General features: G+C 34.3%; 1 protein-coding gene across 1 annotated transcript in view; it reads left to right on the forward strand.

Moving 5' to 3' along the window:
• Positions 1 to 7002, forward strand: part of PGAP1 (post-GPI attachment to proteins inositol deacylase 1) — a 73217-nt gene extending 66215 nt beyond the window's left edge. The window contains 6 exon segments of the mRNA XM_044669679.1: positions 3724 to 3774; positions 4563 to 4795; positions 5953 to 5962; positions 6450 to 6503; positions 6505 to 6595; positions 6908 to 7002. Of these exon segments, the coding sequence (XP_044525614.1) occupies positions 3724 to 3774; positions 4563 to 4795; positions 5953 to 5962; positions 6450 to 6503; positions 6505 to 6595; positions 6908 to 7002 (534 nt within the window).
• Positions 7003 to 27346: the final 20344 nt, after the last annotated feature.

Consider the following 27346-nt stretch of genomic DNA (forward strand, 5'->3'; position numbering starts at 1 on the left):
AAGAAAGAAAGAAAGAAAGAAAGAAAGAAAGAAAGAAAGAAAGAAAGAAAGAAAGAAAGAAAGAAAGAAAGAAAGAAAGAAAGAAAGGAAGGAAGGAAGGAAGGAAGGAAGGAAGGAAGGAAGGAAGGAAGGAAGGAAGAAAGGAAGAAAGAAAGGAAGGAAGGAAGAAGAGTAGATTGGAAAATAAGTAAAAAAAAGACATCAATAAAACATTTTTTAAATAGAATAATTTACATATGCATTGAGGGCAACTTTAATAGGTATGTAAATTCCTTCTAACTTGAGAGACAATATTCTACACCTAGAACATTGACTCAGAAATATAGAGAATCTGATGTGTTCTTGACCATGAAAAAGTATTTGGAAGAACAAATACTACTTCCTTCAGCACCTTGTCATTCAGTTAGAATTATGAAGAATTATGAGAAATGGCATGAAAGATATAGAGATGTATGATCAGAAAAAAAAGGACTTGTCATGTAGGAACATTGGCATCTCAAGATCTAGACAAAGTCCCCCAGTACTTAAGATACACTCTTTCCCTTTGAAGAGTTATGAAAGGATGTTGGCAAAAATTGAAGAAGATAAGAAAGTATAAGTGAATTGTGATCTGCACTGTGGAAGGGCTGACTGGTGACAATAAAATCATTGGTCTATAAAAGTAGCATTGTGGAAGTCTTTTATGTTTAAAAAAAGTTAAAGGAAAATGACAAGGTAGGATGATGATTTTGTTGACCATAAGAAAGCAACTTATGATGAGAGGTTGTTTTAGCCTTTGATATAATAACTTTTCTTAAGGGCTTGAAAACTATATAGTAGCATAACATATTCTTTACTTTTATAATAGTTGGGAAAATAGGCTATCAGGAACTTATGCAAAAAACTGAAACCCAAGAATATTCCTAAAGTTAGAATAAACCAGTCTGGGATCTGTGAGCTCATGTTTTTTTTTTTTTAAATACCTATTTCAGCATAGTTTCCTTTATAATCTTGCATATTTTATTTTATGCAATTAAAAATATCACTCTGAGTAGAGTTCCATAGTCTTTACTAGATAGCCAAAGGGACATATGACATAAAAAATGGTTAAAGGGCAGCTGGGTGGTTCAGTGGATTGAGAGCCAAGCCTAAAGATAGGAGGTCCTAGGTTCAAATTTGGCCTCAGACACTTCTCAGCTGTGTGACCCTGGGCAAGTTACTTAACCCCCATCGCCTAGCTCTTACTGCTTTTCTACTTTAGAACCAATACACTGTATTGATTCTAAGATGGAAAGTAAGGGTTTGAAAAAAAAAAAAGGTTAAGAACCCTTGGTATAGATTTACCCTCAAAGTATAGATCATCATTGGAGAACATATTTTTTTTATTCCTTACCTTCTGTCTTAGAATCTATACCAAGTTTCAGTTCCAAGGCAGAACAATAAAGTGTGGGCAGTTGGGGTGTTAAGTGACTTTCCTAGGGTCACATAGCTACGACGTGTCCAAGGCTAGGTTTGAACCCAGGACCTCCCTTCTCCAGGTCTGGATCTCTAGCCACTGAACCACCTAGCTCTCCCATAGTAAATAACATTTTAATATTAACTAATTACCAAGTTATTAAGAAGAAATGTACTTATTTTTATATGGAGGTATTTCCTGACTTACAAACACACAATTTTTCTTATATATATTTCTTAAACATGAACAGAGCTCCTACATCTAACTAACATAAAAATACACTTCCTAGGGCCACTAGTTATCTCCCTCCTTTGTTGCCTACTTTTTTCCCTACTAGCAATCCCTCAACAAGTATTTATTAAAAACTTATTGTGTATCAGACATTATGTATGTCTAGATAAAGAGATTCAAATTTAGAGATTGGAAATTCCCATTTGTAATGCCTTCCTTATAATGGGGAAGACCAAAGATATAAGCATTTAAGAAAATATTTAAAAACAATAAGTATGAGCAAATATAAGGCTTTGTAACTGGGGAGGAAAACACTAGCAACTGGGCAAAATAGGAAAGGAGGACAGTTGGGCTGGATTGCAGAATTCAGGGCAGGAGGTAACTGTCATTGAGAGTGGAGAGATAGGTTGGAGTCAGGTCTGAAAGGACTTAAATCCCAAACAAAGGAGTTTTTATTTTATTCTAAAAGCCAAGTTGATTGAGTAGTGCTGTAGTATCAGAGACTCAAATGGAAATGAGAACACTAAATCTTGCCTAAGGATCTCTGCAGCTGCATATTGACTTACGAAACCACATATTAACATTACCTATGTTCTGTTGTATTTTTAAAATATTTCCCATTTACATATTAATCTGTTTCAAGTCACTCTCAGAAATGTCTGACACCTCAGGAGTAGAAGACTTACATCATCAAGCATGTGCTTAAAAAAATTTAGTATGTAGAAAGGACTGGAATGGTAACATACTTGAGGCAAGGAAAGCAATCAAGAGGCTGTTAAAATAATCAGCTTGGAAGTTGTTAAGGGCCTAGACTAAGGTGATAGTTGTATAACTGTCTAGGAGAGGTTAAATGCAAGAGATATAAAAGTAGAAACAATAAAACTTGGAAATAATTAGATATGGAGTGTGTGGGCATGTGAATCCAAGATAATGTAGAGGTTACTTCTCTTGAGTCTAGAAGGATAGTAATACCTTCTACAGAAATAGGGAACTTTGGAAGAAGGAAGGTTGAAGAGAAAAAATAATGAGTTCAGGTTTGGATCTGTTGTGTTCAAGATGTCTCTGGGAGATCCAATTTGAAATGTCCAATAAGCAGTTGATCACAGACATCTAAGAGCATGTACATAGAGATTATAATTAAACTAATGGTAGTTTATAAAGTTACCAGGTTGAGAAAGAAGAGAGCCTGGTGACCACTGGCACTTAGGGAGTGTTCTATGACTCTATCCAACAAAGGAGACTGAGAAGAAGGAGCCAAATATGTTGAAGAACCAAAGAAAGTAGAGCGAGGAAAACCCTGAAAGAAGAGCATTTCTGAGAGAGAGAATATGGTGAAATCCATCATGTGGGTTGAGAAGATTGAAAATTGAGAAAAATACATTAGAATTAGTAATTAGGAGATCTTTGAAGAAAGTAATTTAAACTAAACAATGAGGTGAAAAGCCAGATTACAAAGGGATGAGTGAGTAAAGGTAGCAAGTGGACTCTACTATTTCAGAATTTTGAGAAAGAGAGGCAAAACATAGCGGGATAGCTTGAGGTTTTGTTTTTTGTTTTTTGGGGGGTTTTTTCAGTATAGAAGAGACTTAGGCATGTTGGCAAATAATGGGGAAGGAATCAATAGAGTGAAAGACTGAAAATTCTAGAAAGTATGATTGAGGAGATGACCTGATGGAGGAAATAGTAGGCAATGGGTGAGTGATTTGCCTTGGAAAGAAGAAAGGCCACCAAAAAAAGGAGAGAATAGGAGATAAATGTCAAAATTTGGAGGATGAGGAGAAGAGGGAGCTCTCATTGAATGACCTCAGTTTTCTTAGTAAAGAGGCAAAGTCTTCAGTTTAGAGAGGGTATGGGAGGCTTGAAGAGGAAAGAAAATATTTACAGCAGCTTCTGTAGCAAGTGTAAGATACAGAATCAATTAAGGAAGAGTAGAATCTCATTGCTCCATTTTTTTAGTCACCATTTAAAGGAATAAGTGTGTATAAATTTTACTAGGAGACTCAAACATTTCTTGATCCAAAGCAGTTTTGAACACAAAGATTCCTTTCTTTTCCTAGATTATTAAGTTGTACTCCAGCTTAACAACATTGAAAAATAACCCTGATATGGTAAGTTAATTTTTTGGTAAAACATACTCATAATATTTTCATCATATTTAGTCATATCTCATTTTAAAATAGAATGATTTTATCACATAGTCCTTGTGAAAATCATCTTGAGTACCCCATTTTAAAAAAATCACCATCATGTCATCATTCCAGAAGTATTTATTAACTACCTTCTGTATTTCTAGTGTCTTGCTAGGTCTTTTATCCATATTCCCATTTAGCTGTCCCTCAGAACTTTGATACCCACTATTAATGTAGTCAATAGATGATTTTAACCTTTGAGCCCTTAAACCTCAACTATTCACTTCTTAATTTCAAAGAAAATGTGAAGACTACATGAAAAAATATACTTTCTTACTTTAAAAGTCCAATTCTTAATGACAGTGAAATTAAACGTTTGTCACTATAAGAATTGCTCTGTCCTTACCAAATTACTTTTTGAAAATAAGTTTAAGAGTTATTATTGTGATGCTTTATCTTGAGTAAAAAATTGAGAAATGTCTTGTGGATTAAGGAGAAAAAAAAATGAAACAAGATCATCTTTTGAGGACATTTTTAGCTATAAAATTGAGACTGACTAATTCAGAAGATCCAGGAGTGATTTCTAGTTATGCTTGTAGGAAAATAATAAACATCAGTATCTAGTAAATCTTCAGCCTTGAAAATTGTATGTATGTTTGTTTTTAAAATAACAGTTTGATTTAAAATGAAATAGTCTCTCAAGCCTGGTTTTATTTAAGATAACAAATGTCCTAATTAGTATTTTGGTATTCTTGCTTTCTTTATAGATTCCAAATATCTCTGAAAACAATACAAATTCTTCCATTGGAGGAAGAGAGAAGAATAACAGATCTCAACAAAACTCTCCTTCAAATGTACATCCTTCAGATGTACTTCCTATAACTGCAGTCATTGATAATGCCGAAGATAATTTTAAGATGCATCTTACTATTGTTAATTTAGTAATATGGATTGTATTACTCAGCATGCCTTCCTTAGTTTATTGGCTAAAGAACCTCAGGTAATGATATAATTAATTATTTAGAATTGTACAAAAACTGTAGGAAAATTTTTATTTTGCTTTGGTTCAGAACTAAACAATGTCAATAAAAGCTTAAGTAAGATTTCAGATAGTCAAAAAATCTGTTTGGTTCATAAAAATTTTGACTAGGAAAATTTACATTTAACTCACTTATATTTGCTGGAGCTCTTTCTCTTCTTAAAAATAAATCTCATAAATGTTTAACAAAAAGAAAAGGGCAGAACTTCTGTTGTACTTTATTGGAGCAAAAAATAATTGCATTTTCAAATTCTAGAAATAAAAAAATGGATTTCCAAAGTTTTGTAAGGAGTCCCTTAAGTTGACTATTTAGTGACTAGGAAACCATCAATCCCTTCCTGACTAAAGTCACAAGTCAGACAAAAAGATTTAACAGTGCTACCGAAGAGAGTTTTTTATTTTCATGAGTTTTTGAAAAGGTGCTATTTGTTACAAGTTTTCCTTTTATTTTCTTTTTCTTTTTAGATGGATGTATGTTATAAGGGAAATAAATAAATGCTTATTAATTAAGAAACTTGTTTTAAACAAGAAAAATGGGTAAAGCATCACAGTAGACTGTGCTCAAAATAGATTTCAGAAATAAGGTTACGTACATTTTAAGTAGTTCTTTTAATTCTTTGTTTTTATTAAAATCCAAGCTTTTGCTATTGGACCAATTTTATTTGAAGAAGCTACTAAACTTAGTTTTATAAGACTTAAGATATTCCCTTTTTTAAGCAAATCTAAAATATGGAAATTCAGATTGACCCCAAAAGACAAATTTCACTTTTGCAACATCTTTTGAATATGACCCATTCTCTGACACAATAGCCTGCTGGTGGGTTAGTCTTTCCCAAGTCTCTCCTCTCTCTAGTTCATCCTCCATTCAGCCACCACAGTAATTTCTCTGAAGCAGAGGTCTAACTGTGTCATGGCTCTTCCGTGAACAAGCCTTGGCTTCAGCCATTTTCTCTGGCTGTCCTCCAGGCCTGGAATTCTCTGCCTCCTCATTGCTGCCTGTGAGCTTCCCCTTAACTAGTATTCAGTCTTCTAAACCAGGGGTTGGCAACGTATGGCTCCCGAGCCATATCTGACTCTTTTGAGGGCCAGATATGGCTCTTTCTGCAGGACCCATAAAGTCAATTTTTTTTCAGGCGCTGTTACAGGAGTGCACACTGTTACAGGAGCGCACACTGTGAGCACTGTACGGCTCTCGCGAAATTACATTTTAAAAAATGTGGCGTTTATGGCTCTCACGGCCAAAAAGGTTGCCGACCCTTGCTCTATAGGAACCTTTTCTCTTCATACTAGTTCCTTCCTTTTTAAAAATGTTTTCATATTTATCCTAAATATAGCCTATTCAAACATATCCTTTTGCTTGTTGTCCACGATTAGATTATGAGCTTCTTGAGGGCAAGAGCTCTTTTTTGCTTCTTTTGTATGCCCCAATATTTATTTAGCACAGTACAGTTTTAGCTTGATACTTAGTAGACACCTAATAGATGTTTATTGACTGACTTACAAGTTCTGGATGGGTTGGCTTGCAAAAGCATTTAAATGATTTGATATGCAGTTGTCCCTGGCTATATCATAGTTCACTTATTGTGGCTTCACTCTACTGCGGATTTAAAAAAAAAATCTAATTCTGTATCATGGAGTTTTCACTATATTGCGGGATTTTACAGATGAAATACTGTACTGTACACAATGGAAATGCAGTACACTTCTACTTTGTGGATTTTCACCTATCACAGGGTCTCTGGAACGTAACTCCTGTGATAGGTGAGGGATCACTGTATAATAATTTGATTTTGAAATGACTTCTTGGGAAAATATCTGTTGTATAGAGTGCAATATTTGTGTAGCATGTTTTATTTTTTTTCTCCCTGATATTCCTTTATACCTCAATTCCATATACAATATTTTATGGTTGAAATTTGGTTTGGAGAATAGGTATCTCAGCAACCATTCAAGAATAATAATAGTTTACAGAGTCTTGTCCTCATAACAGTCCTAAGAGATATCAGATTATCGACTGATTTGAAATCATTGGGTCTATATAATCACATTTTTCTCCTCTTTTCCCCCATGTAGGTATTATACTAGACTTACTCCTGATCCATGTAAACATCTGTCGTTTTTTCTCGTTCCAACTCTTGGAATTCTTGGAAATTCTGACATTGTCTTAATAAAGTCAAGGTATAGTACTTTTAATCTTATTATTTCCTACATAGATTTTTCATCATCATTTGCAGCATATATTTCATATTTGATATATAACTTTAAATAAACTTCAAATTACTTTTCTCTTTCCTCAGATTAAGTAGCTTAGAATAACTTAGAATAAGAATTAGAGTATATATGTAGTTTTATGCTGTTAACTACCTATAGTGTTTCTGTAATTAAGTTTATATGTCCTTCAGACATATTTATGTATTAAATTAGCAATTTGCTTATTTGTTTTTTAAACTGCTCTCTTTTTTAGTTCTGTTTATGTTTTCACATCCTAGGTAAATATTCTTAATAAACAATTAAAGTAGTCATTTTATTTTTTAACACTTTATTTTTTTTACCAATTATATATAATAACAAATTTCTATACAAGTTTTCCTAAGTCATATGTTTGAACTTATTTCCCTCATCCCTTCTATTCCCCCTCTCAGTGCTGATGGGTTCAATATGGGTTATACCTGTATTATCAAGCAAAACATATTTCCATATTGTTCATTTTTGTGAGTAATCTTATAAATCCAAAACCCCAAAACATAAATCCAAATAAACAAGTGAAAAATTGTATACTTTCACCTGCATTCTGACTCCAATAGTTCTTTCTTAAGAGGTGGTTAGCATTCTTTGTCATAAGTCCCTCAGATTTGTCCTGTATCATTATATTGCCGATAATAACTAAGTCTATCACAGATAATCATTCCAAATATTGCTGTTACTGTGTACGATGTTTTCCTGGTTTTATTTATTTCACTCTGCATCAGTCCAAAAAGGTCTTTATAGTTCTTTCTGAAGTCATCCTGTTCATCATTCCTTACAGCACAGTAGTATTCCATCACCATCATATACTACAATTTATTCACTCATCCCCCAATTGTTGTATCAATTTCCAATTCTTTGCCACCACAAAAAGAACAGCTATAAATATTTTTGTGTAAGTAGGTCCTTTCCCTCTTTTTTTAAAAATCTCTTTGTGATACAGACCTAGTATATTACTGGATCAAAGAGTATGCATTGTTTTATAGCTGTTTGGGCATAGTTCCAAATTGCCTTCCAGAATGGTTGGATCAGTTCACAACTCGACCAGGAATGCATTCGTGTCCCAATTTTGCCACATTCCTTCCAACATTTATCACTTTCCTTTATTGAAGTATTGGCCAATCTTATAGGTGTAAAGTAGTACCTAAGAGTTGTTTTATTTTTATTTCTCTAAAAAAGAGGGATTTAGGCCATTTTTTTCATATGATTATTGATGGCTTTGAGTTCTTCATCTGAAAACTGCTTATTCATATCCTTTGACCATATTTCAATTGTGGAATGATTCGTATTCTTATAAATTTGATTTAGTTCTTTATATATTTGACAAATAAGACCTTTGTCAGAGAAATTTGTTTTAAAATGTTTTCTCTGTTTGTTGTTTCCCTTCTAATCTGGATTACATTGGTTTTGTTTGTACAAAACCTTTTTAATTTAATATAGTCAAAATTATTCACTTTACATAAAGTGATTATTTAAAATTAACCTGTGTTTTTGTGCTTCATATGGTGAGAATGGGCTATTACAAAATATTTTTAGACTTTCATCTTTATTTACTAGTGCTAATGATTTTAAATCATTTACAGGAGTCAGATATTTTGTTTGTTGGGTCCAATGAAATCAACCCGGTCTACCTTCAAGATGCAGTGGAGGGGCAGCTGGGTAGCTCAGTGGATTGAGAGTCAGGCCTAGAGACGGGAGGTCCTAGGTTCAAATCCGGCCTCAAACACTTCCCAGCTGTGTGACCCTGGGCAAGTCACTTGACCCCCATTGCCCACCCTTACCACTCTTCCACATAAGAGCCAATACACAGAAGTTAAGGGTTTAAAAAATTTTAAGAAAAGAAAAAAAGATGCAATGGAACATGCCATACCCTGTATCTTAAACCATTCATTCACTTCTACCCCTTGTTTTTCCCAGGATCATTTTCCTTTACATTTGTCATATAGTCTCATCTTAGGATATATGTCCTACCCTCTCTGAGGCCCAGTTGCCCCAAGAAGCTCTAGTTTCCTTTCTTCTTAGATAGAACATTGTTCACCTCCCTCCTAAGATTAGACCCATATTTTTTCTTTGTTTTTCAGTAACAATAGTAGCATAATGGTATCCAACTTGGATAGAGATGAGAGCCATCAAACTCTACATATGAATCATTGCAGGCCACATATTGATGTAATATAATAATATAGTAATATAATCTTGGTTTTGTTGTATTTTTTTATATTTTGTTAAATATTTCTTTAGACTGTACTAGGAAATGTTATGGGATGTAAGTGGCCTAATTGACAATTCTGGAGTAGAGTATATATACATGTGTGTATGTGTATATATACACTCTATGGGTGCATACACACACACACACACACATATATATGTGTGTATATATATATATATATATTTTATTTTTTTTAAGGCAAAAAGGGTTTAGTGACTTGCCCAGGGCCAGACAGTTGCTAAATGTCTGAGGCTGGATTTGAACACATAAAATTGAGTCTTCCTGATTCCAAGCCTGGCATTGTATCCTCTGTGCCACTTAGCTGCCCTGTGCAATATATATTGTGAGGATTATGTTATACAAGAATAAGGATAGGAACTAGACCCAGAAGTTCATTAACATCAAGAATTCCTGGGTAAGAAAACTCACTCTACCAATGTAGGTTGTCCCCTTCTTTGCCAGTCTTTACCTCCAAAGGAGCATCAAGAGGGTCAGTGATCTCCTTAGGGTTCCACAGCTAGCAAGGGCCACTGTGGTCTAATAATAATAACTATTATTATTATCAACTAAGGTGGATAAAAGGGAAGAATCAAAATTATAAAAATCAGACAAAAGAATTTAAAAATCTCAGCAACTTGAGGCTACTTACAACTTGGGAAAGACAAAGATTGGTTTGGAATAAACCAGATGGAATAATCAATGTCTCAAGATCTGAAGGTTAAAGGTGTGTATGCAGGATCTACATAGATTCAGTGACTTTTTAAAAATTTTGCTATCATTCCCAGCTAAATGTGATTTGTTTACATTTTTAAGCTCAAGAAGTAAGGCCTCCTGGCAGTGTGGCTAGAGAGACAGCCTTAAAAGTAGAAAGACCTGGGTTCAAGTCACATCTCTGATGTTAAGCAAGTCTCAGTGTTTGAGGCTGAGACTTGTAGTCACTTGTAGGCACAAAGAAGGTGCCAGCCTGTTTTGATAGAATTTCCTCATCTGGGAGTTCCTCCTCCAGTGATAACATAGGTCCACTTCCTATCCCTAAAATCAACAAAAAACATGTCAGTAAGATATGTAGAACATAATGTTTTGCAAAGAGCTTTACATTCTGTCATTTGATCCTTAAAACAACCCTGACTCTAGGCTCAGTACTCTTAACTCCCCATTGCCTTTAGAGTAAAAAGATGATAAGCTCAGAAATCATCTAATCTGTGTACCCTTTTTTTATTTTTAAAATATTTTTCCGTGTTTATATATTTCATTTTCTTTCCCTCTCCCCTCCCATCCCAGATCCAATAATAATTTCCACTGGGTTATACAATGTTATCACTTATGCCTATTTCCATATTATTCATTTTTCCAATAGAGTAGCCTTTTAAAACCAACCCCCAATCATATACCCATATAAACAGATGATAAGTCATTTGTTTTTCTTCTGCATTTCTACTCCTGCAGTTTTTTCTCTCCATCTGGAAAGCATCCTTTTTCTTAAGCCCCTGGGATTATCTTGTATTAGCAAAGTTGTGGCTCTTATTTTAGAGATAAGAAAGTTGAATGGCTTATCAAGTTCCTAAACCAAGATTTAAAACCTGGACCTATGACTCTAAATACAAGACTTGTACTCTATCACACTATCATACGTTGCAGTAGCAGCACTTCTCAGTTCTTCTAATAAGCTGGATCTAGCACATAAAGGGTTAGAAAAAACAACTACAATGATTAGAAATGACAGAGTGACTGAGGCTGAAAGAGGTCCCTTCAAAAGCTCTCCCTTAAGTAAAGTGCAGGGACTTTGTCACATCTATTTTGGCTGCTCAGGAAGCTTTTTATTCCTTATCCCTAGTCCTCAAAAGTGACCTGGCTAGCAGGATTTAAGGCAGGTGGAAAGTTAAAAACTATTTTGCTTTGTTAAAACGCTCTTCTGAGCTTAGTTAGAAGGCAATAATTCTCTAAGGCTGCCCTAGATTACTGATGATTTCCTTGAGAACTGGGCTAAGGACTGCACCTGTGATTTCGTTGGTATATGGAGCTCTCAGGTGAGGAAACTTCATCAACCATAGAGGTCAGAAACTTCCCTGCCATTTATAGCCCTAGAGAGCTGCCAGAGCAATTAGAAATTAAGTAATTTTCCCAGGGGCCCAAAGGTAGCATGTGTCCAAGTCTGGACTGAGAGCTCTTCCATTATACCATGTGGCCCTTTTCCTTGATTTGTTGTAATTCTCTTTGTTTATAGAATTAATTCTCTTTGCTTAAGGAATTAAAAGTTTTTCCCTTTTTAGATTATTTTCTGATATTTAATATTTCCTATGATGTATTTTTTTGCCTTTGAAAATCCTGGGATTGGGTTTTGGGGGGGGGGTTGTTTTTTTAGTTTTTAGTTTTACTCTTGTGTTTTATTGGAACATGTCTACCTAATCAATTCTTTTCAAAGATAAAAGGAGTAAAATTCACTGAATCTCATTATTGGTAAAGAGCTCAGAGATCCTTCTCTATAACATCCTTAACAAGTGATGGAGAATTCACTGATATGAGCTGGAGTTAACTGTAACCCATTCCAATTTTTATTGGAAAACTTTTCCTTTACATTGAACCAACTTTCACTCACTATTAGAAATATCCCCCATTAGAATGTGAGCCCCTCAAGAGCAAAGAGTGTCTTACTTTTCAATTTGTATCCTCATCATTTTGTACATAGTAAGCACTTAATGCTTTTTTCATTTATTCATTTTTCTTATTTATCCTTTCCAGACCTGCCCAGTCAGAACAAATCTAATCCCTCCTTCACCTTCTTTCTCTTTCCAGTTTTTTTCTTTTAAAATTATTCTGTATCCTGCTTTGTTACATTCCTTCCAACTTTAACATCTCGACAGTTATAAAGTTTTTTTTCTTTTAAATGATTTCGTTTCTGTTCTAAAAACTATATAAAATGCATGGTTTAATCGATTTGTCAGTAAAAGGATTTTTAAAAAATCTGTTTGTTATTGTGAAAGGATTTTTTTTAAAACTCTTACCTTCCATCTTGGAATCAATATTGTGTATTGGTTCCAAGGCAGAAGAGTGGTAAGGATAGGCAATGGGGGTCAAGTGACTTGCCCGGAGTCACACAGCTGGGAAGTATCTGAGGCCAGATTTGAACTTAGGACTTCCCATCTCTAGGCCTGGCTCTCAATCCACTGAGCCACCCAGCTGCCCCTGTAAAAGGATTTTGTAAAAGTTATTGTAGAAGGATTTTGAGACTAATTTTGCAGGAAACATGATAAAAAGTGAAAACTTTCTTAAAGGACAAGTAAGCAATTCAAACATTCGAAATGTGTAGAAAACTACTAAAAGTTCCCCAATCATGAACTAAATAATTTTAGTTGGGACTTTTAACAAGATTTGTATTCGTTAGAAGGTTTATTGTTATTGATATGCTATATAATCTGTTTATGATATTTATTATCATTAAAGTAATATTTTCCAAAATCTTAATCTTTAGTATTTGGAGTCTTTAACTTTCAGGATGTATACTTATATATTTATATTTTTAAAAGAAAATCTTAGATTGCTACATCTAGTTATCAATTTCAGAATATTTTGTGTATTCATAGAAGTATAATTTATAATCATAATTTGAACAAAATCATAGCCATAACACTCTTTCCTTCTCAGTTAACTTAGTTTTTTTAATTATGTAAAATAATAATCTAAATATAGTATAGTATAGTTCTAAATACTCTTGAGTTGGAATGAGAGGACGTATTTCAAAATATGATTCTGCTGCTTTGTGACCTTGGGCAAGTTCTGGGTCTCAGTTTCTCACGTGTAAAATGAGAGTTGGACTCTCTAAGATTCCATACAATTCTAAATCTGTGATCATAGTAATTTTGTGACTAAAGGACACTGAAATATGCATTTTCATAACTGTGCTTTAATGTTGCACATATACAGAGTGAAACTAAGCCATATTTTAGGAATTCAAACTCCTGAAAGCAGTCATATTTCAACATGAGTAAATGTTGAAACATTTTAAATATCTTTATAAGCATACAATGTCATTAAAAGCAATTTTTTGGTTTGCTATGTCATGTATCATGCACATGTAATCAATTATATGATATGTTATAGAAGGGAAACTCAGAATGTACTATTCTTACACATACTGAATACTTACATGTCACAGGTAGCAAAGCAGGATTAGCAGGAAATTATGCTTTCTGAAGACCATCTTGTTTCTGTTTCTCTAAAAGAAAAGTATTTACATGTCTATTACCACCAGTCTAATTACTTGCCTTTTTCATTAGATCTCTAAGAAAGCTTTTACTGTAAAATTAACATTTGAATTATTCTAGATCTTACTTTCTGTATTTATTCTTCCTTTTCAAGTGAGATTAATGTAAGTGTGTGTAGACTTAGCTGTAGTCTTAAGTTAAAAGATGACTACCCATAAAGCCCTTCTTCATCACTTGACTCCTTCCTGCTTTACCAGTCTTTTAATATTTTACTGCTCTACATATATGGTACTGACCACTTTGTTGTTAGTTGCCCAAGACACTCCATCTCCTGATTGATTCTGTGCATTTTCATTAGTTATTCTCCATACTTGAAATGCAGTGCTCTCCCATCTTAACTTTGCCTCCTAACTTCCCAGGCTTCCTTCAAGTCTCAGCTAAGTTCCATCCTTCTGTAAGAAATCTTTATTGATTTCCTTTAACCTTCCCCCATGACTACTTCAAATTTGCCCTTTATGTACTTTGTTAGAACATAGTTTGCATGTTTTCACCTCCATTAAAATATTAGCTTCTTCAGGCCAAAAACTATTTTTATCTTCATTTATTTCTCTTTAGACCATGCCTGGTCCATTGTAAGCATAATGATAATTATTATTATATGAGCAGTTACTTATGTAATGTTTATGAACTATCTACGTACATTATGTCAATGTTTTTCATTCCTCTCTTCCTACCAGTTTTTTCAAATTTGAAGTTCTTTGTGCTTTTATAATTTTTTAACTATTCATTATGATTGTCATATGTAAAGTTGAATCTAAAGTGAATTATAGCATAAATTATGCTAAAATAGAAATAAATATTGCTATCTTTTATTTTAAATTTCATATATTTAGAGAATTAGTACTTTTTCATGGTAATATATTACAAAACCAATTAAAATTGATTATAAAATATAATTTTCAAAAATAAACTTTTTTTTACCTTTTGATGTGGGGAAAATCTGCAATAAAGAAGGTTCACTGATAGCAAAATATTACATTTAAAAGAGTGTAAAATCTTTTGATTTTTTTCTCAAAATCATGTATAATATTGACTTCACAGAATTCCAGTCTTCCTTGTAATTTGTAATAATCATATCATATAATTATGTTTCTCTCTTTTCACAGTAAAATTTTGAAGACTACTGCACAGTTTCCAGTCCTAGTGGCCATTGGTGTGGTTGCCTTTGGGTCAACACACTTATACAGAGTGCCATACTTTGTAGTCATTCCTCTTATACTCCATATGTTGTCTAATATTTGATGTAAGAAATAATAGGGGTACTTTGGCTCTTCAGGAAGGTAATCAGAAAGAAAAACACAGACCCATCAACTTGGACTGCAGGATCCTTTGGAGAAGACAAGTCTATTTTTACAATATGAAAATTCAAAACTAGTTTTGTAACCCCTAAGGAAAGTATTTGAGGCATGGTTTTGTTTTTGTGTTGTGGTATTTGTCTATTGATCATTTTGAAAAATGAACATAAGGAGTTTAGTGGCCAAAATCTTTCAAGATTTCAATTCCTGTGCATAGCAATCTGTTTGGTTTATGATACTAGTGATGCTTTTATAGTCTAGATTCAATAGATACAGCATTGTTTGTATTGACATTGCAAGCATTTTGCTCTTTCATCCAGTTTTTCTACTGAATTGTGTGTTCCTTTGTATTTGCTACAGTTTGTATATTGGGTATTAAGTTTTAAAGAGGCAGGTGAAATTCGTAATATCACAGTTCCCTCAGAAAACAAAAGAACAAAGAATTTTTTTTTGAGAAACCACATTTATGAGGTATATTGTTAACATTCTCTTATGTCTACAAGGCTATATTCACTTTGAATTTTTATTGGCTTTCTAACAAGACATTTTTCAGTAACCTTTTAAAATTTATTGTTAAGAACATCAAGAGCTCAAAAATTTTAAAAAATAGTCTTTCTTGTTATTTTCCAAATGCTGACTCACTTTGTATTCATGGCAAATCCCTTGAGAATCCTAAATAATGCTGATGTTTGGTCATTTGTCATAGATATTCACTTACTGGCACTGAATTCATTATTTCAGTCTGTGCCTGACATCAAACCTAAGATTGGCTCTTTGCAACTTGTCTTTTGGGTCCAAACAGAATAAGCCTAATCCAGTTTTCACATGATGGCCTTTCAAATACTTGAATACAATCATCTCTTCTCTTCCCCTAGTCTTCTTTTCTCTGAGCTAAACATTCCCAGTTCCATCAGTCAGTCTTTAAATAAAATGCACTCAGTGTCCTTAATTTTCCTGGGTGCCCCACTCTGAACACTGTCTAGTTTATTGATGTCCTTAAGTAGTGATGCCTGGAACTGGGCATAGTGCTTCAGATGAGGTCAGTGATGGGCAGCTGCAGAGAGATGATAACCTCTTTATTTCTGGAAGCCATGCTTCTTACCACAGCTTCAAATCACTTGAGGCTTTTTTGGCAACCACATCGCACTGATGATTCATATTGTATTTGTAAGCCCATGAAAACCCTCAGATATCTTTCAGATAAACTATCTAATCATTTCTCTCCCATCATATATTTGTGAAGTTGATGGTTTTTGTACCCAGATATACAACTTTACATTTTTGTGACCAGTGAAATACCTCCTGAAGTCCATCTTATTAGATTCGTTCTATTGTTAGTCTGTCAATAAATTGGATCGTGACTATCATCCAGTATGTTAGCATATGTTAGCTTTCCCTTCCAGTTTTGCATCTTCTGCAGATTTGATGAGCATACTATACCTTTTAAAATCAGAGATAAAAATGTTAAATAGCAGATATAGAAATACAGATTAATAGCTGTTATTCTTTGAATCTAAACATCCAACCAATTCCAAATCCATATAATTGCATTATCATCTACTCCATATCTCTTCATCTTTTTCACCAGGGTAGCATCACCCTCATCTCTATTTAGGAACCACATCAGAAACAGAAATATGGCGTGGCCTATTCTTGAAGCCATACTTAACTTTTTATAAATATGGCTTCTCTTTCTAGATGTTCACCGACTCTTTTTAATGCTTGTTCACTAGCTTACAGTTCACAGACTTTTTTCCTTCTCTTTTCCACAGTTTTTTAAATATAACAATGGTTCAGAAATCACCCTTGACAGTGCTTTCAGTGGATGAGGATGTACTTCATTTGGATCAGGTGACTTGATCATGAGATCAGCTAGATGCTTTTTTTTCTGTCAATTAATTGTGGATGTCAACTCTCTAATCTATTTTTATTAAGTTGAGATAGTTAAGAATATTTCATGGATTCATATTATTGGTATTCAATCCAAAAGGAAAATTCCACATTAGAAGGCAAAGTACTATAGTTAATTACTGGTCAGTTGAGAATTCAGACTACTATGCCTTTGGATCTCAGTTCACCTGGAGAATAGCCATTGTGCTTTATCCAGAAAAGCGCCAAATCTGAGGTCAGAAGCTGGCTCTGACTGACAATCCAACTAAAGGGCTGACCCTTTCCTCTCAAGAGATCCTGAGACTTTCATTTACAAAAATTCATATTTATATACCGCTTTTCTCCTAAAAGCTTTGTGCAAATATTGTTATTATTGCCATTTTATAGATGATTCTTGGAGGAAGAAATGGCTTATCACTCCAGTATCTTTGCCAAGAAAATCCCAAATAGGATCATGAAGAGTCAAACACAACTGAAACAAGTGGACAACAAAATAGATAAGACTGAGATGCACAAAAGTTAAATAACTTTCCCATGGTTAAATGAATTATAAAAGTCATTGCATTGAACCCAAAGCTAGTGACTCCAATCAGAGTTTTTTCTAATAAGATAACTCTCAAATAAATAGAACGCTGTCTGCTACCACTAGAAAAAGAGTTCTTCCCAGAAGGAAAAAAAAAACAGTGAAGAAGTAGTGAGCCCCAGTAGAATATGAAGAAAAATAGTTGATTTAGATCTAGATTCTGAAAGTTTACGAGCTAAAAGAGTAGGGCAACCAATGGGATTTTTATTTCAAACTTGTAATAGTTGAGATCAGTTTTAAAATATCAAGATGGTTTTTCTATTTTCTTTCCTTTGTATTCCAAAAGTAGCTAAATGGAATCATTAAACTGATAATTCTCTAAATAAGAGCAGCTACTTAACTAAGTGAATTTTCCATTTAAAATGCTTAATGTGACTCACTAATATCTAGTAAACTTGGTGAAGTGGACAGAGTTCATCTGAACATTAAGTCTAAGCTGTGTTTGTCTTAGCACCTTTTAGAGAAAGAGGCACTGGATTGGAGTCAGAAGCCCTGTGTTCAAATTCTAACTATGCTAATTTTTCAACTTTTTTATTTTGGGTAGATCATATTACCTTTTAGGGGCTCCTTTTTCTCATGTATAAATTGATTCAAGGACCTGGATAACATATTAACAAAATGATTTTTTAAAGTAGGTCAATTAGGGCAATTTGATCTGTGGTGTACTTTGCCAAATACTAAATTTGAAGTTTTAGTGGCAATATGCATTAGGGGAAAAAGTTATTGTTTATTACTTATTTCTCATTTATAAATGTTACAAACATTTCTGTAGCAAATCAGTAGATTAGTCTAGTGATGACCATCACATCTGTCTTCTTTATGTAACCATTCAACATTGCTGCTATTTATAGGACTAGTAATACATTGGATTTTTAATTTCTAAGAAGTCATTATAGTATATAACATGCTACATGTCACAATAGGTATAGGGAGTGAATCTTCAATTTCATTGGTATAGAGAACTGATAAGAAAATTCCTTCTATCAATGGAGGCAACACCTTCTTTCCAACTTATAGTTTATAAGTTGTACAGGGCACTGGAGGTTAAGTGACTTGTCCAGGATAATGTAGTCAAAAGTAGGACTTGAATTCAGGTGTTCTGGCTTCAAGCCAGTTTTCTATTGAATATGCCATGTGGCTTCACATATTAATAATGGTAAAGAAATAAATCTAAAGAGGACTATCAGAATCCTAGATTATAGTGAAATTTATCCTAAGATTTAGAAGTTCACATTAATAAATGCTTAATGAAAAAAGTTTTTAATAATGATCAACAATAAAGAAAGGTACAATCTGTTTATACCTAATAAGGAAAGGGGGAATTAGACATATTTAGTTGAATTATATTGGTTATTTATAGGGCCCTAATTCATAGGATCATGGCTTGACACCAGTAAAAGTAAACAACTAGTTTCAAATATTCCACTTGGGCCTGAAATTTCTACTTGTTGCTAAAATTCTATAGATTTCTAAACCTTTGTGCTAAGTGGCTTATTTAATTCCAAGAAGAAGTCAGTTTAGTAGGAAGTACTAAAGATAAATGATCAGAAAATATAGAATAAAGTAGTTAGAGCTAGAAAGACTTAGAGGATATTTAGTTTAACTCATCATTTTACAAAGAAGGAATATGAGGCACAAAGAGATTAAATGAATTACTCTTGTCCTAGTCCTACAATTAGGCCAAGTCATTTAGCTTTCTCTCTTTTAAAAATGTTAATTAAAACAGGGAAGACTGGACTAGATAGATGATATTTATATCTATTTTTGGTTCAAAATCTAATCTAATTATATCTCGATTTGTTGATTACTATCTTGAATTTTTTCATGAATTAGGGTGTATTAGGTTGCAGTATTTGAGGTGTCACATAGTCTTGTGAAGTTAAACACACATTCACCTGGATTCCTTACTTCAAAATTCTAGGCTGATTTTGTAATTAGGCCTTTAACTGTTCATATTTTACCTTAGCCTAAGAAATAGGAATCTAAAAATTGTAGCCTTATGTTCATTCTAATTTATAATGATTAGAAACAAAAAATTACTAATGCTAGCTATGTTAAGCTAAAAACCTTTAAAATCAAAATAGATGTATGCAAAAGCCTCAAAATTTATGAAAGTTTATTGGACTGATTTTTCTTTTTAAAGTAAAAAAATTTTAGGGGGCAGCTGGGTAGCAGAGAATGTCTGCTTTAAAAAAGTACCATTCTGAAGCATATTAAAATGTATTCATTATAATTCATCAAGGGTGAATAAAAAAGCCTTCAGATTACTTACGCCACTATTTTTTTTAACAAAAAAATGGTGGCCTGCCTTTAATTTTTGGTTTTGTCCTGATCTTTCCCCTTTTTTTTTTTTTTTTTTTGCTTTCAACTCTTTCGATTAGTGCTGAGTAGGTGTTTTCTTCTTAATGTAATCCAGTATTATCAGCTCTTTATTTTTTAATAGCAATTAGCTTCTGATTGTTCAGAAAGTGCTCTTCATTTCCCTTCAGTAACACTAAGGATGTTTGATTTTTTAGGTTGTCAGGGCTTACAGTAAATATTTGAAACTGTAAATCCTGAATTCTGAATATTTTTCTATATGAAATTATTTCATGTGAACAGAGTCTAGCACTGACTTGGGTCCTATTTTCATAGACCAATTGCAAATCATTCTTGCCTATTAAAAAATCCTCTTTTCAGCAATAGTTATTTAATGGAGCTCTGGTTACTGAAAGTACTTGAATATGAAGAAACAACATTTTATTAATTATTCAGAATAGTCTTCACTTTTAGTTACAGTACAAACTGTGGAGATTCTGTCATAATTGGTAGTAGAAGATGTTTTCAAAACTTAATTCATAAAAAGCATTGCTATAAGCCACACAGCTCAAAGGAAAGACCTAATCAAAGGAACCTGTTGTTGAATAGGGAAATTCCTTACAAGAAAATATGGGTGAACTAATATCAGATCTTTTGTTAAATCTGCTAGACAATTAGAAATGCAAATATCTGGTTTTTGTTCCTTATAAATTAACGTATAATTTGCATAAGGTATAGATGAAAATATATTAGTGACTAAGTTTCTCAAGAGAAATATGAGAGAATATGAAAGAGAAACATCTCATTATAGGATGAATGTAGACAATACACCTCAATTAAATGTGGAAGGAAAAAATATCACATCAGCATTGAATTCCTTCTCAAAGCTATATCATCTTGATAGAATTTCCGTTTTCTGTGATCTTTTCATAACCTTGTCTGGCTTGGTATATGGCCAGCAGTTATTATGTTTCAAAATGCCAAGTCACAGAGTAGATTTCTGATGACTTTTTAAAGGACTTGATCAGTACCAACTCAGAATCAGTGTATCTTTATTCTAAAACCTGTAACTTCGAAAATTTGAAAAGAACTTTGTTGATTTGTTTTGTTTAGGCTAATGAAAATTTGCTTCTGAAAACACTAAGAATAGCTATTTTATAGGTTTACATTTGCTCTTATTTTTTAAGTTACTTTTATTTTTAGTATTTATATAGTAACATAATTAGTAAAAATTATCGTTATCAAAAGGGCATGTTTCATGCTTCAAATTACTTTTATTTGTTTCATATTAGATTTTTACATCCTTTTATAAGAAAAAGTGATGGAATTTTTTTTACATTCGAGCACAATGCACCAGATTAGAAATTATTGAACAGTATTCATAAATTTAGCAGAATGCACTTTTGCCACCAAAGCTACATGCAACTGTAATATACCTCTGGATATTTGTGCCAATGAGCTATATTTAGCAAACAAATGCATATTGGGATAAAGTAAAAGTAATTTTTCAGTGTTTTTAAGATAGCATTTATAATAATAACAAATGTGTAACTGACAAAAACTTGTACTTTGTACCCCTGTCTTTCTATATGTTTAAAAGATTTTAGCATAGTATCAGTTTTATTTGATTTTTAAAATATTGGCATCTGGTTTTTCATTTGAAGTATCTAATTTACATTATTTAATGGTAATTTGTCTTAGTTTTTATATCACTTGATCTCTTTATTGTTAATAAAAGTATCCCTCATTTAATAGAATATACTAATAGTTACAGAGAACTTTGCTGTAAAGCAGATTTGGGTCACTGGCTCCGATTTTTCCAAAAAGCACTTGACTGCCACAATAATAGATGTGCTTTATTAGGGGAGAAAAAAAACACAAAAAGTTAGAATTGGATTCTACAGGTATCTATTCCAAACCCCTTATTTTACAGATACTAAAACTGTCATCCCCAAGAGAAAGTGACTTATATAGTCATTCCCCTTGGAGCAATGAATTAACCTTTTAGAGACTGCCAGCAGCTATGAGTCACATGCTCCAGAGGCAAAGTCATCATTCACTTCAGGAAACATCTATTAAGTATCCACCATGCGTCAGGTGCTCTGCCAGAGCCCGGAAAATACAGACAATGAGGACAACTGTTCCTCAGTCCCTTCCTGCTCTTAAGAGTCTCTGACTCTGGCACCACCATGAAGGAAACTACATACAATAGGCCTACTAGATGTATTCAAATAAAACTCTAATTTTTTAAACCATCAAAGTTATGAGGAAATCAGGAAGTTACATTTACCATGCAAGCATCATAACTCTGCTGTTGTGTTTAAGTCATAAAATAGAATTACTAACCTGAAAACGTACAGCAGAGTCTGATACTTTGCCTCCGGAGTTATCCCTCTGACGAATGGAGTAGATTTGCCTTTATGACCAGCCCTACTACTTCTGACTTCACATATCAGGTGATCTTGCCTTTATTTTTTCTATTTTTGACATCCTGTGACTTCATTGGCTTTTCACTGCCTACCAATACCAGTACAGTTGAAGGGCTGGCAAGACGTCGTCGTGCTAAGAGCAACTGACTGGGAGTGAGAGACGTCTGGCTGTAAGCCTGGCCTTAACACATCTGACTGCATAACCTCTCCTAAGCCTTAGTTCCACTATCTAGAAACAAAGGGGGTTGGACTAGACCATCCTTCAGAGTCCCTGATAGCTCTGTTCTTTGATCCCAAGCCTTGTCTGATAGCTTCTTCAACAACGATTAGTAGATTGTACATAATTATTTATTTAATTGAAAAATGGCTGCTATCCTGGGTTAAGACAGTGCTGATTGGGATTTGCAACATGCTAAAAAAATGGTTGAACTTTAGCAAATGTTATTGTTAAATTGTTGTATTTATGCATAAATAGGCCAACTAGCTATTTGTGGCAGCAAGGACAATGTAGAAGTACAGAAACTATACATTCAATAGAGAATGTTATCATTTCATTCATTCTTGAAAGTGCTTTGCTTAAAATACTACAGAAATTTGAGCTAAACTCCAGATTAATGTTGTTAATATATGTTAAGTGGGAGATATATGTATCTCATGTGTTTATACTTTGCATATGTTCAAAAGTATGTTTTTAAAGTACTGTCCCAGACTTTCCTATAGTGGAAAATTATTTTTATGTATTGTTAATTTGGCAATCATACAGGAAAATTTTTTTAAATGCAGATCATTTAAGTATTTTATTTTAAATAGATTGTATTATTTCTAATATAATTTTAGAACAATAATAATATGATATTTCATTGACTATAAATGTGGCAAAATGATCTGTACTCATAGGGAAACAGACCAAAATTGAACTTATATACTCACTGTGACCTTGGATTTCTAGTCTCATAGGGCAAAATGGACTGTGCCTTAAAACAGCAAAGGAGAATGCCCAGTGGTTTTTTGTAGCTGTAGGTTTCACTATGGGTATTCATCTCAAATTGGCCAAAAGTCTTTTTCTTCAAGGTCACTAAAAGAGGACTTTAAAAAATATGAGCTACTCATTTCCTTTGTATTTTGGGTACTGTCATTCCAAGTATCTCCTTACTTTCTAGAGTTTTCATTTCAAATTAAAATTCACAGTTATAACACAAAGAAATAGAGAATTGATGGCACCAAATACATTGTATTAAATTCTACTTTTGAAGCAATTAGAAACATATGTACTCTTGACTTTACATAGGAAAATCGGAACATCAACATGTAATTGTTGTCTTAATGATCCAGCAGATATGAATTTCTTCCCAGGATTTACCTTGGCCAGGGACCTCTCCACTCAATGATATGTGAGCATTTAAATGTAATTTAGATAAAAAAAAAACTTGAGTGGTTTTATTCATAATCCACTAAACTCATACTCATAATGTACCTATTTTGAGGTTCTTTTCCCTCTCCACCTCATTTACCAAGACTGAAGAGATTTTTTTCATCAAAGAATTCAGTGTAGATTTGATTTCTGTTTGAACTCCAAGTTGTCATTTGATCTGCAATCATAATTGAAATATTCCCACCTATTTGTAGACTTGATTCATTTCAGATTCTCTTTTTTCCCCATATTCATCCTTTTTCATGTTAAATTTCTGTTCTCTCTGATTTTTATGAAATGATGGGGTTCTCTCAAAGTCTCTAGAGATACCTTTCTTGGCTAACTTGAGATGGAAGCAGAGAAAAGGGAAGGTAATAGAAGAAATTCATTCTTGAGCCTGTCGTCATCCCACTTTGGCTTTTGTACTTTAATTGTAGGCTCATATAGAGACTGTATGTAATGCTGAGATATGAGACAGAAACCATTTTGCAAATAATGTTCACATTCAGACCATGCAGAGCATAGTGACGGAACTCCACTGTACACTCACTCCCATTCAGTGCAAAGGCTTATTATATCATAGGAAAACTAGTAGACTACAACATGGACTGAAAACGTAACTCTTCCAAGTCTTTTCCACGTGGACATGCATGCTCTTCCTCAGAACTTTGTACAGTGTTTGTTGTGCTAAATACACGTTTGTGTGTACTTGTTTTATATTGTATAATTCACATTGTTACATCTAACTCGTAATTCACAAAAAGTGCTACTTATCGTGCTCTGTAGAGAGTGTTAGAAATGGTTTTTCACCTTGTTTCAACTCTGCTGTTAGGTGTAGGGTGCAGTGCGTGAATACTTCAGTCCTTGCTCAGGTATTAATGTGTAGCGGTTTTTGGTGCTTTCTTTTTAATCCATTATATTCAGTGTTCTAAATGTTCAACAATAAATTCGATGAAAAACAGACTATTGTATACGTGGCATTAATTACAACCTCTCTTCCTGAAAGATGCTCAGTGAAGGCTTTAGAATGAACTTTAGGGAGCAGCTGGACAGCTTAGTAGATTGAGAGTCATGCCCAGAGACCGGAGGTCCTGGGTTAAGGCTGGCCTCCAGACACTTCTGTAAGGGTTAAATTAAGGAGTTTGACAAAGTGAGGAGAGCAGTTTAACAGAAACTTTGTTTAATTTAAGAAAGAAGTACAGATAGGAAGATAGAAAAGAGGAAAGAGAGATTATTAAACTTATACCCTATAAATATACCTAAAATTCCTAATACTACCTAAAATTTCCTAAAACTATCGCTGTCTTCTCAGGACAGATTTTTCTGCCTGGCATACCAGGCCTAATCTATTCTACTCTATAAATGATTCACTAACTACCTAACTCCCTAAAATAATAGACAGCTGCCACTCACTTACTCCTTCAATCAGTTTTCTATAGCAGCCCAAACTGTCAGTAGCCAACTGCCAGCAGATCTTTGCCTCATAGACAGATCTCTCTAGAGATCCCAGAGGCAAAAGATCATCAACCGTCAGCGGCTGCTTCTTTATCTTCTCACTGACCAACTGTCCCCACTAACTTCCTGTCTGAGGGCTGGCTACTTCCTTTCCTCAGTCCTGGTCTCTTTGGTAACAGAATTTTCAGCTCTGGTTTACTGACTCACTGAACCTGTCAGTTCTGATCTACTTAGAAATCCTGCTCTCTAGCCTCTGAAGGAGACAGAGGGAGAGATTGAGAAAATCCCTTTAAGGCTTCCTAGCTGTGTGACCCTGGGCAAGTCACTTATGCCCCATAGCCTAGCTGAGCATTGGTGAACTTTTTCTGAGTTGAGTGCCCCGAGGGCAAATTCAAGCAGTCTGTGAGCTCCCACCCCAACCCCAATTACCAAGAGAGCTGAGGAGCTGAGGGAGGAAGTGCTTGCTTTGGGCTGCTGGACCGAGGAGTGAGGCATGCAAAAAATGTCCTGGGGCGCTGGGAAGAGGGGGAACAGAGCAGCCCCTTCACCCCTTGCTGGCTCCGCAGGGGTGCCATGTCTTTCCCAACATGGGCCTAGCTCTTTCTGCCCTTCTGTCTTAGAGCCAATATACAGTATTCATTTTCTAAGACAGAAGGTAACATTTGGGGGGGGGGGGGGAGAATGAACTTTTTTTTTCCCAAACCCAACTATTTGGAACAACTGTAACATAAAATACAATGACCTTCACACACACACACACACACACACACACACACACACACACACAAGAGGTTATTCTATGGTAAATAAAGTTACACAAAGGCTGAGCTATGTCTGTGGGATGCCAAATTCATTTTCAGAAGGGAAGTGAGAGAAGTACTTTGTCATAGTATTTTCTAGCCTTCCTGTCTGGATAATCAGTTCTTTTCATGTGTCCCAGCTATGTTTTGATTGAAAGTTTATAGTTATCTCACATTTTAAGGACTTTTTTTTCACTTCTCAAAGTCATGTACATGTTTCCTTCAAAAAGATTTGAGCTATTCCTAAGTGCCTAGAAGTAGAGAACCAAAGGCCAAAAGACAAAATTCCTTGTCAAGTGGGCCATGGGCATGGCCTACAATCAGAAGCTAGATTTTTTTATATATGTAAAATTGGTTTTTATCTGGCTTTTTCAGTAATACTTATCTAAAAACCCAGGGAGCCTCAATGATGTTATCTTTTTCAATCTTAGCCTTCTAGTTTTTTTAGAGCTCTCTCTACCTTTTGTCCCTCCCTTTCTCCTTTCTTTCCCATCACTTTATTTCTGCATTCAATTAATCCCCTTTATTCACTCTTCCTCCAAAGAACTCCCAATAGTTTTATCTTTTTTCAATTCAACAAAATTTAAGTTCTGTGTTTTTAATTTAAAAAGCAGGTGAGTTGAATATTTGTATTTCTCAATAGTTTTCTGTACTTTTAATTTTTTTTCCATGTTTCAGTAGAAACTTTTAAGTAACCATAAATGAGGTGGGGGGGGGGGAGAGAAATTCCATCCCTAAATAAGCCTTTGTTGGGAGTGAGAATATAAGGAACAGGGTATAAAAGAAATGAAAGCTTATTTGTTTACAGATGGAGACATAAGAAAAGTATGACAACAGTCCCTGGATTTCTTGGCCTTATAACTATGATCAAGACAAAAAAATGGACAAAGAGGATGCAGGAAAAACAAAGTTTGCCTTTTGGACGGAGATAACGTTGCTGATAAGCAGGCCCTATTCTTTCTAGCAATAGGAGGAACCACCTTCTGTGGAGATAAAACATTCCCATGAATCTCTGTATTGACTATGCAACTCCAGAAAAAGGGTAAAAATCAAATGCCTCCAACTTGGGATGCACAGGAGGAGGGTACAGCCTTCCATGCTACATACCTAAGTTTTAGGGAAAAGAAAAGCTCCTGAGAGCCCTTTTTCATCTTAAATTATGGTAGAGAAGGTAAATTAGGTAGGCACAGGGTCACCTCAATGGTAAAAATTCTACCAAGGTGGCTAGATAGGGAATACAGAGCGCGGGGCGAGGGCTCAGAAGGAGCAGGGTTCGTCCTAGGTAAGCCACTGGAACAGACTGATTGGATTTAAGCAGAGAAACCCAAGCAAGGCCTGCACCTCTGAATTCAGAAGCAGCCCAGGAAGAATCTTGAGGTAATGACCGTTGGGGAGGGGCCAGAGCAAAGGGAGGAATTCTGTGGAAGATTTCCCAACTGTCACTGCTCACTGGACCTTGCATGGGACAGGGAGGTGGGCAGTGGTGATCCTGTGAGAACCTGGTGCTCCGAAACCCCCAAAATAGAGGATTTTCCTGAGAATCACGGCTGCTAAAATTGGCCATCAACTCAATTGATCCACTAACATCCTTTACCATCTAAGAAGATATAGATACAGAGGTTACTCCAATTTG

Source organism: Gracilinanus agilis, chromosome 3 (assembly GCF_016433145.1).
Source record: "Gracilinanus agilis isolate LMUSP501 chromosome 3, AgileGrace, whole genome shotgun sequence".
Classification (NCBI taxonomy): Eukaryota; Metazoa; Chordata; class Mammalia; order Didelphimorphia; family Didelphidae; genus Gracilinanus; species Gracilinanus agilis.